Source organism: Erinaceus europaeus, chromosome 4 (genome assembly GCF_950295315.1).
Source record: "Erinaceus europaeus chromosome 4, mEriEur2.1, whole genome shotgun sequence".
NCBI classification, from domain to species: Eukaryota; Metazoa; Chordata; class Mammalia; order Eulipotyphla; family Erinaceidae; genus Erinaceus; species Erinaceus europaeus.
The window spans coordinates 112,169,847-112,188,897 of record NC_080165.1 but is presented as its reverse complement, the minus strand read 5'-3'; the positions used below and the strand labels follow the sequence as shown (position 1 = coordinate 112,188,897).

General features: G+C 36.0%; 2 protein-coding genes across 6 annotated transcripts in view; one reads left to right on the top strand and one right to left on the bottom strand.

The window, feature by feature from the left end:
- ECT2L (epithelial cell transforming 2 like) overlaps positions 1-7,217 on the top strand; it is a 116,326-nt gene extending 109,109 nt beyond the window's left edge. Inside the window, exons 21-22 of the mRNA XM_060190376.1 lie at positions 3,513-3,685; positions 6,407-7,217. Of these exons, the coding sequence (XP_060046359.1) occupies positions 3,513-3,685; positions 6,407-6,534 (301 nt within the window). The 3' untranslated portion in view covers positions 6,535-7,217. The remainder of the gene's footprint in view (positions 1-3,512; positions 3,686-6,406) is intronic.
- A 2,620-nt stretch (positions 7,218-9,837) lies between these two features.
- Positions 9,838-19,051, bottom strand: part of REPS1 (RALBP1 associated Eps domain containing 1) — an 87,855-nt gene continuing 78,641 nt past the window's right edge. For all 5 annotated transcript variants that reach the window (XM_007531493.3, XM_007531494.3, XM_060190375.1 and 2 more), the window contains 5 exons: positions 15,798-15,983; positions 14,960-15,055; positions 13,512-13,660; positions 11,971-12,076; positions 9,838-10,103 (listed from right to left, as the gene is read on the bottom strand). In XM_007531493.3, the coding sequence (XP_007531555.1) occupies positions 10,035-10,103; positions 11,971-12,076; positions 13,512-13,660; positions 14,960-15,055; positions 15,798-15,983 (606 nt within the window). In that variant the 3' untranslated portion in view covers positions 9,838-10,034. The remainder of the gene's footprint in view (positions 10,104-11,970; positions 12,077-13,511; positions 13,661-14,959; positions 15,056-15,797; positions 15,984-19,051) is intronic.

The window sequence follows — 19,051 nt, the reverse complement described above, 5'->3', positions numbered from 1 at the left end:
GAGTGAAATGTGTATTCCAGTTTCTTGGGATGAATGACTCTGAAAATGTCCAATAGTTCTAATTTATCTATCTCTTCATTTAGCTCCCTTATGTCTGTATTGATTTTCTGCCTGGATGATCTGTCAAATGGAGAGAGTGGGGTGTTGAAGTCCCCTACTATGACTGTGTTGCTGTTAATATATTGCTGTAGCTCTTTGAGTAGACATTTGATGTATTTAGATGGCTTCTCATTGGGTACATAGATGTTAATAATTGTTAAGTCCTCTTGATTGACTGATCCTCTGAGCATTAAGTAGTGTCCATTCCTATCTTTTTCAATCTTATCTATTTTAAAGTCTATCATGTCAGATATGAGAATAGCTGTTCCTGCCCATTTTTGTGGGCCATTGACTTGTATGGTAGTTTTCCATCCTTTCACTTTAAGTCTGTGTTTGTCTTGTTGAGTTAGGTGTGTTTCCTGTAGACAGCATATTGTTGGGTTGTATTTTCTGATCCATCTTCCTACTCTGTGTCTTTTAATAGGTGAATTCAGGCCATTGACATTTATTGATATCAAAGATTGAAGATAGTTTAACGCCATTCTTGTAGAGTTTTAGAGTGTTCTGATATATGTCCTATTTATGATGGTCTGACTGTTTATAGAAGACCTTTCAGAACTTCTTTCAGGGCAGGCTTGGTGATAGTTGTTTCCTTCAACTGTTGCTTGTCTGAGGTTTTGATGCCTCCATCTATTCTGAATGACAGTCTAGCAGGATACAGTATTCTTGGTTGAAAGCCTTTCTCGTTGAGCACTCGATAGATATCTTGCCATTCTCTTTTGGCCTGTAGTGTTTGTGTGGAGAAGTCTGCTGCTAATCTTATGGGTTTTCCTCTGTAGGTGACTCTTTGTTTTTCTCTTGCAGCCTTCAGGATCCTTTCTTTATCCTTATTCCTTTCCATTGTAAAAATGATGTGTCTTGGTGTCTTTAAGTCTGGGTTAATTCTGTTTGGGACCCTCTGTGCTTCTTGAATCTTTATGTCTTTGGTGTTGTCTAGACTAGAGAAATTTTCAGCTATTATGGCCTGAAGAATCCTTTCTTCCTCTCCCTCTGTTTCGTCCTCTGGTAAGCCAATAATGCGTATATTGTTTCTTTTGAAGTCCTCCCATAGGTCTCTGTTGTTTTCAGCATCTCTTAATCTCTTTTTGAGACCTCTTACTTCTTTTTTAGTTGTCTCTAATTCGTCCTCGATCTTGCTAATTCTGTCTTCAGCCTCATTGATTCTATTCTCTCTGCCCTCTACTGTTTTCTGGAGTTCATCTATTTTGTTTCCCTGTTCTGATACTGTTTTAACTTGTTCAGCTAGTTGTGTTCTTAGCTCAGCTATTTCAGCTTTCAACTCTCTAATAACCTTGAGATAGTGTTTTCTTCCAGAGTCTCATTTGTTGTTCCTGTATTTCTGATTACAATTCTTCCAAACTCTTTACTCACTCCTGTGATTATTTCCTTAGGTAATGTTTGGATGTTGAACTCGTTATTTTGTGTTTCACCCTTTGGGGAGCTTTTAGCTGGACTGTTGTCCTGGTTAGTTTCTCCAATATTTCTTCTTATTGGTTTACCCATTTTATATGAGTTCCCTCTCCTAGTACTTTTCAAATTACTGATTACTATTTCCTGGATTGACTTGTGTCTAAGTAAGGTTATTAAAGGGTTCATGTCAGACTGTTACCAGCCACTTAGTCTCTCCCTAGGCTCCTCTCTGTCTGTGTTTGGACTCACCGGTGCTTTGGTGGGTTCCTGTAGTCATTCTAGTCCTGTCTTGTTTCAGTCCCAGGTGGTCTCCTTTGGTATTCCTAGTTGATCCGGGAAAGACTTGTCTATTTCCTTTAGTAGTGGCTCATAAATTTCAGTGTACTTGTCTTTTACCTTCCTTGTTTATTTCTACTTAATACTTTTTGCTGCTATTGTTTTTTAAAACTAATTTTAATGTTTAATTTTTTTCATTTAGAATACAGAAACCGAGAGGGATAGGGGAGTTATAGAGGAAGAGACAACTGCAACAAAGCTTTGCTCCTGAAAGTTCCCTACTGCAGGTGGGGGCCAGCTGCTTGTACCTGGATCCTTGTGCATTGTAACATGTACAACCAACCAGGTGGCCCATTGCACAGCCCCTGCTATTATTAATGGGATTAATTTCTGATTTCTTCTTCTACTTTATCATTCACACAAAGGAATGCTGATGAGTTTTATAGATTAATTTTGTAATTTGTCCTCTTACTATAGTGCCTAAAAATTTCCAGTCTTCTACTAGATTCTTTTGGATATTTTTTTTTCTTTTGGATATACTATGTTTATTACCATGTCATCTACAAATAGTCATAGTTTTACTTCACTTCCAATTTGGATTCCTTTTTATTTCCTTTTCTTGCCTACTTGCTGTGCCTCGAACTTTCAAGAGAATGTTGAATAACAGCAGCAGTGATAGGGGACAGCCCTATCTTGTACCTGATTTTATTAAGTGGAGGTCCTTTTAATCTCTTGGCAGTGAGAATGATGTTGCCCATAGGTTTGTTGCACAGACTTTACTAGATTAAGGAATGTTTCTTCAATCTTCATTAAAAATTTTTTAAAAAATTTTAAATCATGAAAGGATGGTGAATTTTTTCGTAGCAATCTCTGAAATAAAGAACTACTTGATTCTAATCTTTTACCCTGATGTAGTATTGTGTTGTTGGAAAAGTCATGATGGGGGCCAGGTGGTAAAGCACCTGGTTGAGCGCACGTGTTATAATGCTCAAGGACCCAGGTTCAAGCCCCTGTTCCCCACCTGCAGAGGGAAAGCTTTGCGAGTGGTGAAGCAGTACAGCAGGTGTCTGTCACTCTCCCTCCCTATCACCCCCTTTCCTCTCAATTTCTGACTGTCTCTATCAAATAAAGATAATAAAAAGTCACGATGTTAATTTTTCTATGCAAAAATTCATCATAATTTTTCTGACAGCCCAATACCTACGTTTACCTATTAGTTTTCCTTCAATCAAAATGAGAAATTTCTCTATTTCCTGCCTATTTCTCTTTATTCTCCCTGCTTTCTCTCTACTAAAACCTTACCATGTACCAAACTGGTTCTTTTAATTTTTCTCTTCCTGTTAACTTTGATGTTGAAACAAGACAAACAAAATCCCAGTTGCCTTATACATAAAACACAATATGCCAAATATGACAACAGCTTAATAGGTTTTAATATTGTTCATGTCTTAGTGAAGGGAAAGATCATTCATTTTCCCCACACTGATTATTCAAACCATTCCACCAGGAACCTTTAGTGTTAACCACAGTACTGATTTGACAGAGGAATCATTATTCACACTGGACAGTTTATACTGAGAACTTCACTAAGCTGTTCAAAAGGTCTGTGGTGGGACAAAATGATCAACTGATCAGTCATTAAAGTAATATTGGTGGGTTGAGTTACTAAGCACATGTGCATGCTTGTGTGCCCCTTCTAAAACTACCTTCTCTTCATCTTAATACAGGCTTTATGAACATACTTGTGATCTCAGTCTTTTCCTCTTCAACGATGTGTTACTTATTTCTAGTCGGGTCACATCTCACGTTCCATTTGAAAGAACTTCAAAAACAACCTACCAGTTTATTGCGTCAATGGCCCTTCATAGGTTACTCATTGAGGATATTCCAGATTCCAAATGTATGTATGCTGTTTGTTCCAAGAAATGACATTAGTAAACTAAATTAGTTAAAGTAGAAAGTTGGGTGGTGGGAGGTAAGCTTACCCAGTTGAGCATTTTCCCAGGGTTGAGCACCTGCATGGAGGAAACTTCCCAAACAGTGGAGGGCTGCTTGAGAAGAGTCTGCCAGGAGCAGTGGAATCATGCAGGTGCAAATCCCCAGTCATGCCCGAGTAAATAATAATAAAAATTAAATAAATAAAAGTAGGAAAGGGACTGGAACTATACTTTGTAAACTTTCATTTACCTCTGAGATACAAGGAAAAAAGATTGCTGGTATTATCAGATTACCTTAGATATTAGGAAAAGTTTCTACAATTTTAAGAGGTCTGACTCTAACAGTCCTTAGTCACTTCTCTTTACTGCCTGTAGACATTATAACTTAATTTTTTTTTATTTAGTACTTTCTCATTCTTAACAGACTCAGTAAATATTACAAGTCTGAATATACTGTTAAATTCATATTGAATTTTGGAGTCCTGTAGAGGAATCAATACATTTGCAAAGAATGTTTAGTAACTTGGACTCAATTTATAGTGATGTCAGTAAGAATCTCATTTGTTAAACAAAAATTCCTACTTAAATCCAATTATTTTAGTTATTATCTTACACTTGACCTTCTAAGTTTAAAAGCAGCCCCATATCCTTTCTGTATTTGTTAGTCCAGAAAATCTAAAAAAAACTGCATGGAGTTAGGGGATAGTTAAAAATGAGTGTTATGTCTCCATTTAGTTCTTTCATCAACTATGTCCTATGTCTAAGAAACTGTTATGAGCTTGGGTATGGACTGATCTGTTAACACCTATGTCCAACAGAGAAGCAATTACAGAAGAGGCCAGGTGGTGGTGCACCTGGTTGAGCGCACGTTACAATGCGCAAGGAACCCAGGTTCGAGCTCACCATCCCCATCTGCTTTGCAAGTGGTGAAGAAAAGCTTTCCAAGTGGTGAAGTAGTTTTGCAGATGTCTGTCCTTTCCCTCTCTCACCCCCTCCCTCCCTCTTGATTTCTGGCTGTCTCTATCCAATAAAGATAATTTAAAAAATAAAAAGAGAAGCAATTACAGAAGCCAGAACTCCCACCTTCTGCACCCCAAAAAGAATTTTGGTTCATATTCCTGGAGGGGGAGAAATGATAGGGGAAGATGACCAGAGGGCTCTGAACTCCAATTTTATCAGGACCTGGAGAAAGAAGAGGGAAAAAAGGAAAGACATTGGAAACAGTAATAGGTGTAGTTGTGACTCAGAAAGGAAGAGAGGGCAAAGGGCCATAGGAAAAAAAGGCAATTATATATAGAGACAGACAGTTATAGAAACGATAGTCTACCCATATCTGTAACCTCTCAAGAGCTGCTGTAGTTTCCAAAAGAGGGAGAGGAGATACAGAACTCTGGTGGTGGGAAGGGTACAGAATTCTATTGTTATCTCATAATTTTGTGGATTAAGTCACTAATAAAATTAAATTTACATAACCCAATAAAGTAGCTGGTTTACTGTATCACTGGCTTTCATAAGTGTTATAGTTCTCAGTACCTCCACCTGCAATAATTATTTGTAAAAACCTTTAGTGGGAATGGTCCAGGAAGTGGCAGTGGATAAAGCATTGGATTCTCAACCATGAGGCCCTGAGTTTGATCCCCAGCAGCACATGTACCAGAGTGATGTCTGGTTCTTTCTCTCCTCCTATCTTTCTCATGAACAAATAAATTCTTTAAAAAAGTTTCCTTTTTATAAATAAATAAAAAAAATATATAAAACTTTTAGTGAGACAGGGAGATGGCTCAGTGTGTTAAGAGGACAGGATTTGCATGCCGTAAGCTCTAGAACGGAGTGATATTTTTGGTCTCTCTCATAAAAATAAATAAAGCAAACAGTAATCAGTCTCTTATGAGGGAACTTTATTGACTCCAGTTTTTTCTGGAGCAGCCAAGGAGTTAAAAGAACATTTTATGCCTAATCTTTAAGATAGTGATTCGCAATTAATTGTACAGACATTTTAGGGGGCCAGGCGGTGGTGCACTGGGTTAAATGCACATAGTATGAAGTTCAAGGATCTCGGTTGGAGCCCTTGGCTCCCCACCTGCAGGGGGGTCATTTAAATGGTGAAGCTGGTCTGCAAGGTGCCTATCTTTCTCTTTCCTTCTCCCCTCTCAATTTCTTTCAGTTCTATTGAAAAAATGGCCACAGGAGCAGTGGATTCGTAGTGCAGGCAGTGAGGCCCAACAAAAACCCTGGAGTCAAAAACAAAAAAAATACATTTTAGGTCACATTTGATTTTTAGGAAGTTAATATTTTATGGTGTGTTTGTATTTGAATCCCTTTTTGGTTTTAAAAGTGTGCACATACATACACACATGTGGATATGCTTATATATTGTTAAAAGTGGCGCTGGGACCTCTTACATATGCATTACTACTGCTGTGTGACCTTCTCTGGATCAATTTTCTCCTTTTATTCTAGAGAGGTAAGACAAAGGAGAGATGGACCTCCCTTGTAGTGCTGGGGCTTAAAGTTAGGGCTGCACCACATTAAGACATGTATTCTACTGGGTGAGTTATCTTGTAGCTCCTCAAAAATATTTTAAAGATGACTTGGTCAATTTTTGAATTAAGAAAAAATAAGAAAAAGGAATTTTTAACTGTCCACTGCAAAAGCTTACTAGTGTATCTCTAATGTTTTTACAGATATCAAGAATGCATTTATTCTACAAGGTCCAAAATGTGAATGGATTTGTGCTACAGAGGTTGAGGATGATAAATTCCTATGGCTGTCAGTACTCCACAGTACAATCAAAAGTAGTATGGGGAAGTGAAACCAGGTGCCAACTCTCCCTGGCAAAGAGACAAACAATATGTACTTTCTGTTCCAGGAGATGTAAGAAGAATGATTTGTCATGGTTGATGGGATGGTAAACTAAGATGAGATATAAAGTTCACTTTAACTTTTAAACTTTGGTTCATTATGTGAAATGTACGGTACAAACATTTTGAATTTTAAATTACTTCTTTTGGCAGTTATTGGGTTGTCATAAAAGTCATGATATATCTTTGTTTTTCTATGCAAGTATTTGTCATGACTATTCTGAAAACCCAGTATTTTTGTAGGTAATATTATTTGACAAAATTGAAGTCAGAAAAAGTACATTATAAATTTAAAGTTATGTTTTGTTATCCAATAAAAAAATAAACATGAAGCATTTCTTAAATGACCAGTCTAGAGAAATAAACTAATTTTAACTTGGTGACTTACTAGTAATTAAAAATTATAATTATTTTTATAAAAATTGTATTAGGAATATAAATGGCAATTTATAGTAAGAACTTGTCACACAGATTCTTAGTATGGATGTATTCTTTTAAATGACATTAAAAAATGTACTACTATAAAGTATTAAAAATATTTTCTTGTTCTCTAGTTGCAAAACTAAGAAAAAATTTAAAATGTGGTGCCAGAGAATAAAGCCAGGGCTCAGGGTATATGTATTACTGCTGATCTAACTCTCCAGCCCATCTTCTAACCCTCTCTCTATCTTCTGAAAGAAGGGGACAGGAGAGACATCTTTACCATTAGTGAAGTTCCCTTGGTGTTGTTCCATGTTGTACAAGGATTTGAGGCCAGGGCTTTGCACACGGTAATAGGTGTGGGAGCTATCTCTTGGACCCCATAAAATTTGGTTCTTGAACCTTCCAAGTAAGTTTAAAAAATTAATAATGTTGTTCAGTTAGAATAAGGAAAAATAAATCTTATAAATCCAAGATTAGTGGAAACACTTGAAATAGTATTTAGATGAGTAGAAGTGATGAAATCAGAACAATTCTTATAACAGAGAAGAACAATAGATGTTAAGTAGTATTCTGGGATTTTAAGAATTTTATTTAATTGATGTCATAACCTGTTAGTTATGACATATATATATATATATATATATATATATATATATATATATATATATATATATAGCTTTTAAAAGTGAGAAAAAACTTAGGGTTGGCAAGACAGCTCCCGTGTCATGTACATGACCAAAGTTAGAGCATGGTCCTCACTGCCCAGAATGAAGCTTCAGTGCTGTGGTCTCTCTCTCTCGTCCTCTATCTGAAAAAAGTTGGCCTGGTGCAATGAAGCCCCATTCATACCAAAATAAACACCACCACCAACAAAAACAACACCAACACCAAAGCTTTTATTGAGCTTGGAATTTTTTGGTTGTTAGTTCCCTTTTTCCTTCTTGTTCTATGATAATGAAATCTACTAGTAGTCTATGATTATGAACTATAAAAAACTTTTTTCAACAATAAAAATACAAATCCCTTTTAGTCCCTGGCTTAAATTTTCTACTCTGTATATAATATGGGACGATAAATAGGAGACAGGGAAAGACTGGGTCAGAGAGGAGAGAGACAGACATCAAAGTACCATTCTACCATTCATTAAGTTCTTTATGGTGCTGAGGACTGAACCCAGGGCATTAAGTACCTTAACTGCTGAGATATCAATCCAAATTCCTTCTAACTCATTTATTTTTGTTAATTAAACAAAAAGATTATATCATATAGTTACAGAAATAGCTCAACTGGTAGAGTACTGGACTTAAATACCTGAGGTTCCCAGTTTAATCCTCAGCAATTTTACAATGTACCAGAGTAGTGCTCTGGCTTCATTCTCTCCCTGTATCATGTTGACACTTTCTTTCATATATCAAGAGTCCTAATTTTTTTTTTTTTAAATTGCTGAGGGGGTCATACCTGCATAGTGCCACAGCTGTCAGTGGACAATTTCCTCCTTTACAATCTCAGGGACAGAGAAACAGACACAGGCACAGAGGAGAGATATCACAGCACCATGCCATCATTCATGAAGCTTCCTTTTAGTGGTATGTATGATGCTTCCATGTGGTGATCTCCAAACCCCTTTCTTCTATTTATTAAAAACTTTAAATTCTTTTAAAAATTAAAATATTGTGCTATTTTACTTTGCGTTGTTGGAACAGTCATGATACATTTCTGTATAGAAAAACAGAAAACTACATCATGACTTTTCTATCAACCCAACAGTTTAAAATCATACTTTTAGTTCTTTGAAGATAAATCTATACAGTTTAAACTATATGCTCCCTGAATAAATCATTCAAAGGAGCTGAGGTTAGCAATGAATGTCAATGTACAAATGTGACAAAATGCAAATGTTATGTGAAACAATCCCTATGACAGTAGTTCATTCTGAACTGGGCCTATTTCAGAATAATTGTTAATAGGAAAAGTTTTTCTATAAGACAAACTAGTGAGCAACAAGTAGTTTAAGGTTAGCAAGAAATTCCCATTTAGTCTATGGATAATTAATATCCTCAGGAAAAAAATGACTTGAAAAAAGTAAATTTATAGATCAAGTAGGTACAAACTTAACTGTGAGTTTAATGTGTAAGTCATAGAAAAGTGGAGGCTTTAGCTAGGGAGGTGGCTCAGTAGGCACAAAACAGTATTTGCATGCATAAGAACTTAGGTTTGATCCTTGGTACATCATCTGTAGAGTGGTACTTGGGTCTCTCTCATGAAATAAAAAAAAATTGATATTTGCAAGTGGACAATACTCATGGTGCACTGGTTTCAACACTTTGCCTGTGTTTTTAGAGAGCAATTTAGAAAGGTATGTCTTCATAAATAACTATTTCATAAGTTTGCATGACTGATGAGTTAACCTTTTACATAAAAATTTAAGTCAATGATAAAACTAGTGATATTTTCACAGGGGAAATGTAAAATCTGACCTTCAAGTTGACATGGAAAACTATGAAGACACTACCATTCTAAAGAATGCTGATTCCTACAGAGCTCAAGGTTAAAATAAAGAATGCTTTATCCAACACAGATATTTCTAATAAAAAATTAAATAGGAGACTAATTTTAAAGACTTACACAAAACAAAGATGTGTTACGTGAAATACTAAATTTAAAACAAACACTTTGTCTTCTGAAATAGTAAATGAGAAGCCTATTTGGTAAGTTAAAAATCAGTGTGGAGTTTTGGTTATAGGAGTATTAATGAATGAGTACTATGTATTCTAGATGTTATGGAGTAGCAAGGGTGGCTGTACCAACAAACACAACATACTCTCAAAAAAAAAAGTCATCCTGACCCTTTTATTGTTGAAATTAAAAAATAAAAGGTACTTAAATACAGTGGTGAACATAGAGGGCAAAAGAGAATCATAAAATTTAATGTAGAACTAAGCAGTAAGCTGAACGTCTGGGCTTCCAAACTGGCTATGAACCCAAAACTGCTTAAAAATGGGCATGTTCACAGTTAACGGCAGTTGGCTTATAGGTGAGAAAATGGTCGAAGTTGTTCCAGTTGAACTTCCAGGGAAATTCTCTCTTCAAGAACATCCTGAAACAGATACAAAGGCCAAGTTATGTTGAAAATGAAGACATACCTAACAACAATTTAAATTTGTTGAAAAGATGAAGGGATAGCTAGCTGTTTGTATTCTGAAAAGGATAGTTAATTTTAGAAAGTTACTTTATATTATGCAATATTAATACAGTATTAGAACTAACAATCCTTATACAAATTAGGATAATAAAAGTTTTTATCTATTAGAAAAGTAAATATCTGCAAGTGGTGGCTATTTGATATATATGATGCATGACTTATTTATAAAGCCCTCCCCTGTAGTAACAAGATATTGAATAACAACTTATTCAATAGGTTCTTTCCCTAGGTAAGTACATCTATCTGTCTGGTCATAACTCACTTTGAGTTTCAGTAACATAACAAACTATGTACTTTGCAATGACAATTCTAAACATTGTTGATTTTGAGCACTATTTTTTCAGTCACCAAATTTCTCACTTAAATTGATAGTGTCATGTTGTTATGATGATGATGGTAATAAAGACAAAAAAATAGGGTGAGAGATAGGTAATGATAAAGATGCCAGCAGCCTGCTACCAAGATATATGGGGCACAGCAAAAGCAGTACTAAGAGGGAAATTCATAATACAGGTCCACTTCAGGAAGAAAAGCCTCAAATAAATAATAAAACTTCACAATTGAAAAATATAGAAAAATATCAATAAAAACCCAAAGTAAGTAGGACGAAAGTAATAATTACAATTAAGCAAAGTACAAGCATAAGATAAATGAAACTGAGAGCTGCTTCTTCAATAAAACCTATAAACTCTTAGCCAGACTCACAAAAAAAAGACGGAAGATTCTAATAAACAGGACTATAAATGAAAGGGATGAAATCAGAATGAATCCTGAGGAAATTCAAAGAATCAGGAGTGATTTCTATGGACAACTATATACCACTAAGCAGGGAAATATAGAAGGTGGATACATTCTTAAGATTTATACAACTTCACAAGATTGAATCAGAAGGAATTACAAAACATGATCAAACCAATTAGAATGAAGCAAATTTAAACAATGGAAAAAAATTCTCCAGAAATAAAATTCCAGGAGCAGATGTTCTCAACAAAAATTCAAGGATGAATCTGTAGTTTTTCAAGCTAACAACAACAAAAAAAAATTGAAGGTACAGATAATACTGATACAATTATGAAGTCAACATCACTCTGACATTAAAAGTTGATAAAGACAGACATTAGAAAAGAAGGAGAGGAGGAGGAGGAAGAAGAGGTAATTAATATCCCTAATGAATATAGATGCTAAATTCCTGAACAAAATCTTACCAAACCAGATTCAAGTTTAAAAATTTTACACCATGTACCAAGCAGGATTTATCCTAGGGATGCAAGGATAGTTCAATATAATTGTGTCAATTAATATAATCTACCATATCACTAGAAAAATTAAAAATATATATTACACGGTTATTTAAACAGGTAACAAGAAAGCTTTTGACAAGATTTAATATTCTTTTATGAATCAAACTTTAAAAATAGTAAAATGACAGGGTACAAAAATCAATATATAAAAATCAGAGGTATTCCTCTAATGTAATAAGCAGTAAAGTAATAGAAGAAGAAATCAAGAAAACAAGCCCATTTGTAATAATATCAAAAAGAGCTATCTAGGAATAAATGTAGCAAAGGAGGCGAAAGGCCTGTACATTGATATTTATCAGTTTCTATAAAAGGAAATAAAATATTCAAGAAAATGGAAAGTTATTCTATGCTCATGGGTTGGAATATCATTAAAACCTGTATCATTACCAAATTCTGATTCAACTCTGAAACACTATGAATTCATGGGAATTTGCAAAATAAAGACCCAGGGGCCACATTACCTTTAATTGTTGCTGTAATTCACTATTCAGTCTGGCCAAAACTGTGTTGGTTTCCTTATTACGTCTAATAGATGCCTGAATTGCTTTCTTATCTTTCCCAACAGATCTGTGAGGATAAAGTGGGCACAAAAAGAAAACACATAATATTTTCATTTTATTTTTGAATTCTCTCCATTCTCTCTATTTCTAAATCCAGAAGGTAGAGGGGGCTATCTATTGCTTTATTAGCACAGTTCAGCTTCATTTGCTGGTCAACCAAAAAGTATCTAAGCTTCATTGTGGCTGCTATTGTTTTAATAAGTACTCTTCTGTAGAATTCTCTGAGTTTAAGTTCACTTAAAGCAAGCATCCCCAATTTTTTTTTTTAATGGCTAGATAGTAGCAAATATTTTAGGCTTTGTAGGATATCTATCTATATGTATGATGTATATTCTCATGTTTTTGTTTCTTTCTTTTAAATTAAAAGTCATCCCCCCCTCTTTTTAAGTTATAGGAAGCTTATTGAAACAAATGATTTAAGAAATAGTCACCAAGAGAAGAGAAGGGTGAATAGTAAAAAGGAGCCAGCTGCCTCACAGGTCAAACAGAGGGAGTCATGCCAGCAAAAAACTAAAGCCAACTGCCTGCTTCCTAGGCAGCAACACATTAATTATATACCTTTCAACTGAAATTGAGTTTTGTAGGAAAGCAGGGGAAGAAATATGACATTAGCCACCCTGGCATCAGGGGCAGATTTCTATACTATTCAGTTGCCGGGTGTGGAAGCCTTTTCTTATATTCAAAATGACAGATCCTAATCATTTTCTATCCATTTCCAAACAGAAGTTCAGCTCTACATTTTTGGGCACAGCCTCCCATATCCATATGTCAGTATTAGAAGCAGTTACATGAGACTGTTGTCCATATTTATAGATTATATGCCATCTCTCATAGTAAGGAATGCTATGGCATAAAATTATAAATAAGTCGACAGAATAGCAGTAGTTCAAAGGTTGGCCAGTGAAACCCCTTGGCTTATGGCATTTATTTATAAGTGCAAAAATTACCTAGCTTTTAGTCATCTCATAGTAAGGAATGCTATGGCATAAAATTATAAATAAGTCGACAGAATAGCAGTAGTTCAAAGGTTGGCCAGTGAAACCCCTTGGCTTATGGCATTTATTTATAAGTGCAAAAATTACCTAGCTTTTAGTCATTAAAAGTCATTCTTAAGCTCATAAAAAACAGGCTGTTTGCTGAATATAACACACACGTCTGAAGCTGCCAATTCCTGGTCCAGAATAGCTAACCAACAATGCTAAATTTTAAAGTTCGCTTGAGAGTTTGTATTAGGGATTAAAACTGAACTTAATAATAGAGTCAGAAAAAGTGAGAAAATACTCTACCTAGTCATAAATAAGAAAGCTTTCAAACAAGAATAATTAAGAACTTCTGCTCAACTATAGAAGTACTCTGACAATAATTTCTTTCAGTATGCTTTTTTTCAATTGCTTTTGTCTTGTTCCTAGTAATTAAACACATTCAGGGGAAGCTTTGATTACCTAGGAATAGAAGGTTGTGATGCAAGAACAGCAGCTAAAACACCTGTCTTTTGCGTATGTTCATCAACATCTGGCCTCAATTCATCTTCTGATTTTAATCTTCTTCGAACAGGCTTAGGTGGTGGAGCAAGAGGTGTTGTGCCTTTGCTCTATAAAACAGTATTTTCCATTAAGAGTGATTATTTTTGAAGATACTCAGCACTTTGCAACATCATTTTCTTAAAACTGCTTGTTGTCTGAAAATTAAAAATTACTTTTCCTACTTTAAGACAATTTGTGGTCAACAGTTAAAATTATAATGGGAGGGAGCCGGGCGGTAGCGCAGCGGGTTAAGCGCACGTGGCGCAAAGCACAAGGACCGGCGGAAAGATCCCGGTTCGAGCCCCCGGCTCCCCACCTGCAGGGGAGTCGCTTCCCAGGCGGTGAAGCAGGTCTGCAGGTGTCTGTCTGTCTCTCCCCCTCTCTGTCTTCCCCTCCTCTCTCCATTTCTCTCTGTCCTATCCACAACAACGACAACAATAACTACAACAATAAAAAAAAATTATAATGGGAAAGGATGTTCCTAATTGACATCATGATTGTGAATGTAATATAATTATAATATAAAATATAAATATATATTTATTTTTTAAAAGAGGACATAAGCTCGAAGTCTGAATATTTCTCAAGACTATAATAGTCATGATTTTAACAGATTCATAATAAATATATACTGCTTCAATGAATAAAGAAGGAATATCTAGAAATATGCATCCATTAAATAAACCAGCAGATTTCTCCTTAAAAGCACTAGAACACCATTTTAATGAACAGAACTATTTATTTCCTTATTAAAGATATAATTACTTAACTCTTAAGAGTCAACTGTTTTACTTTAGTACTATTTTAAGTTTGTTGCTATCAGCTAACAAAAATAAAATTCACAATAAACATTTTATGGGCAGCCTGGAAGGTTATACAGTGGACAAAGCATCTGACCTGCAAGGTTCAAGCTTTTGATCCCCCACCTGCAGGGGGGAAGCTTCACGAGTGGTGAAGCAAGGCTACAGGTGTCTTTCTGTCTCTCTCCCTCTCTACTCTCAATTTCTCTCTGTCTCTATCCAAATAAATAAAAAAATGAAATAAAAATAAAAGCAGAACTTTCCTTTAAAAAAAGACTATTTTAGATCATTTTTACTTTGTGTGATTTTAAAGCTGACAAAATATTAGAAAGTTAATTTAACCCATCCCATTGCCTTTTACATATTGTCTTAGAACAACCACTGGATATTTATAAATATACAGAGGGAAAGAGACAGACACCTGCAGCCTTGCTTCACCACTCATGGTGCTTAGTTTGAACAAGGGCCTCATGTACAGCAAGGTACTTGCATTACTGAAGGGGCTATTTCCTGGCCACTCAGATAAATTTTTTCATGTGCACAATGTTCAATTAAAGACTGGCATACCACATTGGCAGGAGTACTAGCAGCTGTTTTTTCTTCAATTTTACTATCAGTTTTGGCAACTCTAAGAGAGCTTGCAGGATCTGAAGGTTTTTCAACCTATAGATGAATATGATTTGTTAATTATATATAAGTAACATACAATTATGCATAAATATGTTTATGTGGCAAATCATAATAAACTGTTACAAAAATATTCATTCTGAAGATAAATTCAAGATGAAGACAGGGAATTTGAGAAACCGTTGTAAATGACAATTCTCTACTACTGAACAACAGAGAAGGGAAAGTAATAAATCTGAGGAAGCAGAGGAGGATTGAACAAGCAGCTGCAACACTGTGAGATGCTTGTGGCTGGGGGTGGGGGAGGGATACATCTACCAGATGGTCTATACTTTCCCTCAGGTTTACCGCTACCTTCTTCAAGTGATGCTGGTCTTGTTGGTCTGTCTGCCTTTAGAGCTAAAAAGTCTCCTACTGCATAGGAACTTTTATCAAATCATACAATCAGAAGCTTAGTATTAAGATACAAACCCAAGAGCAGAGTTTTAGCCAAGACCAGATGGCAGGATTTCTGTCTTCACATGACAGCTATGCCCTACCCTCTTCTGATTTTAATAAGTATTATATTATAATCAACAGGTGTTTGAGGATCAACAAAATACAAAAAGACAAAATTAAGAAACACTGATCTAATATAAACGTTCTAAAAACAGTAGTAAAAGATATTTTACTTATTAATGTCTCCTCCACTACTTCCTCTTTTAAGGATTCCTCTGTTTACAGAGCATAATGTAGGAAGATTCCTAGCATAAAATTAGACAAGACCTTGAAAACTGACCGGCAAGACCTCTGAATGCTTCTCAGCTTCATCATCTTGTTCTTCATTTACATTTGATGCAGCAAATACTTCAAATTGGCTGAAATCTGCAAAATTTGGTTGTTCTGGTATCTGCTGAGGTGAGGTACTGGTGTGAGTCATTAGGCCATCAGCATCTACTGGGCGATGCACAATGGGACCAGAAGTCTGAAAAATGAATTAGAATAAAGGAGTGAACATTTTATTGGGATGTCAGTGTCACAGAATAGCTTTCTTTTTCTTTGAAAATACAAAGTCAGTTTTATTATCTGTAGATTCCAGGAGTTGGGTTATAGCAACAATTTGTTCTAAAAAGATACAACTGAAATGCTGAGACACTGAGAAAAATTAGATGAGTTTCTTCCAGTATAAAAAAGATACTTTAACAAAATTCTAACGGTATAGAGAACATCAAAGGAGAGGAAAGGTTCTGACCATGTGTTGGTTCTTTTCTTTATTTGATAGGACAGGGAGAAATTAAGAGAGGAGGTAGAGACATGCAGAATTTTCTTCAACATTGTGAAGCTCTCCCTCTGCAGGTAGGGAGTTGGGGCTTGAACCCAGGTTCTTGCACATGGTAATGTGTGTGCTTAACTAAGTGAGCCGCCACCCTGCCCCTCTGTTGGTCCTTTATTTGCATCATCTCCCAAGCCACAACTTATTTTATTTTGAAGATTACTTCAACACTAACTCATATCTTTATGACTTTGTGGATGTCATTCCTACTCTTTAGGGTTCCTTCTTTTTAGTGATTATTACTGTAGCACTTTCCTCATTTTACTTACCCTCTTTCAATCTTATCTCTCATTTTACTGCTTAGTAAGGTTTTGTTGAAATATTTTATAAATCTAGGTATCTGAAATCTTAGCTATCAGAAAGTAGAGTATGTTCTATGACTTCATTACAGGATAAAAAGGTGTGATTTGAGAAAATTGGAAATTTTATATAGAAGAAAAATTTAGTTTCCAGACCCCCCCCCCAAATAACCTACCAAATCACACCAATACATAAAACCTAAAATCACACTAATGCATAGTAAAAGTGGCATGACCTGATAAGCAAGTATCAATGTAGGTAATATCATTTGCCACAAAAGTCAAGTGGAATATGTAAACTTTTGAAAAAGTGAGGGATACCCTATGTCTACCATAGCAGTTTTTTTTTTTTCTTAATAATTGCTGTTGACAGATTTGTCTCCTTTGAATTCAGTGATTAGCTCTTTGGGTTTCACAATTAAATAGCAATAAAAGTATGTTTTAATTAAAACAAGTACTAGAATATTAAAATTTCCACTGCAAATAACTGATTTCATATGGAGATTCTAATTCAGAAAAGCAAACCAAACTCGCTGTGGCAAAAACATTTAATTGTATAAAACTAACAGCTGTAGTCCAAAATCAGTCCTGGAGAATAACAGTTTTCTGCAGATCAAAACAAGTCTGACCTGGCAAGGATGCAGATGTCATCTAATACTTCCTTTGCTGATGCAATAACATTCAGAGAGATGCATGAGGTCACGGAGTTACTGCTAGATCCAAGGCATAAATGGATACCTCTTATCTCTCAAAATTATTATTGTTTCCACTAAATCCTCCTCTGTCCTACATTATCAACTTTTAAGTTTCTTTAAAAAACAAAAATACCTTCATATCATTACTGTATTTTTTATCTAAAGACATAAATTCCCAGAAATGTTTTTTTTAATAAGAGCACATCTTTAAAAAAAATATTTATTTCCTTTTTGTTGCCCTTGTTTTTATTGTTGTTGTCGTTATTATTGTTATTGATGTCGTCATTGTTGGATAGGACAGAGAGAAATGGAGAGAGGAGGAGAAGACAGAGAGGGGGAGAGAGAAAGATAGATACCTGCAGACCTGCTTCACCGCTGCTGAAGTGACTCTCCTGCAGGTGGGGAGCCGGGGGCTCAAACTGGGATCCTTATGCTGGTCCTTGCGCTTTGTGCCACATGCACTTAATCTGCTGTGCTACCGCCCAACTCCCACAAATGTTCTTTAAGAGTGAAAATTAGGGGTGGAGGATATAGCATAATGGTTACGCAAAAAAGCTTTCCTGCCTGAGGTTCTGAAGTTCTAGATTCCACCCCTCCCGTCATCATAAACCAGAGCTGAGTTGTGCTCTGGTTAAAAACAGACAAAAAACAAAAACAAATGGAAATCAGGTAATTCCTGTTCTTCAAAAATAATCCTAGAATAGAATCAAGTCCCTTCTCTCTGTGCTAAATATAAATAAATAAATATATATGGGCCTTAGCTCAGATCAATGGGGTTAACAGCTAGTGGTATATAAATATAAATATTTTGCATTTATATACCACTCTCAATTTGGGAGGTACTTTCTGCCTTAATCCAGCTTGCTACTCATATTCTCAACTCTGACACCATCTTCCCAGACAATAAATACTTTTAGTCTACCTGCATGTTAGCTATCGGGTTCAGATAAAAACTACTGTAAGTCATGGCCACATTGAACATACCTAAAGTAGAGTTTTTAGCTTCTTTCCACATGAAGATTCCTAGTTTCATTTGCTCTCTTCCTACCTCTGGATTCCTGTTTATTGAATGATTTTCTACATATATTTACCACCTTTCAGCCACCAAGTTGCAGATGCTACCATGATGCCACACTTAGTTCTCTGGGCAGACAGCCCCACTGAAGTGTCCCAGAACCTCACCTCTCCAGGACCCTACTACCCCACTAGGGGAACATAGAAACTGACTGGGGGTATGGATTGACCTGGCAACATCCACATGCAGCAGACAAGCAATTAGAGAAGCCAGACTTTTTTTTTTTCCCTCCCTCCAGGGTTATTGCTGGGCTCGGTGCCTATACCATGAATCCACCACTCCTGGAGGCCATTTTTTCCCCCTTTTGTTGCCCTTGTTGTAGCCTCCTTGTGGTTATTATTATTGCCATTGCTGACATTGTTCGTTGTTGGATAGGACAGAGAGAAATGGAGAGAGGAGGGGAAGACAGAGAGGGGGAGAGAAAGAGAGACACCTGCAGACCTGCTTCACCACTTGTGAAGCGACTCCCCTGCAGGTGGGGAGCTGGGGGCTCGAACTGGAATCCCTACGTTGGTCCTTGTGCTTTGCGCCACATGTGCTTAACCCACTGCACCACCGCCCAACCCCGAAGCCAGACTTTCTACCTTCTGCACCCTATAAAGAATTTTGGTCCATACTCCCAGACAGATAAAGAATAGGAAGCTTCCAATA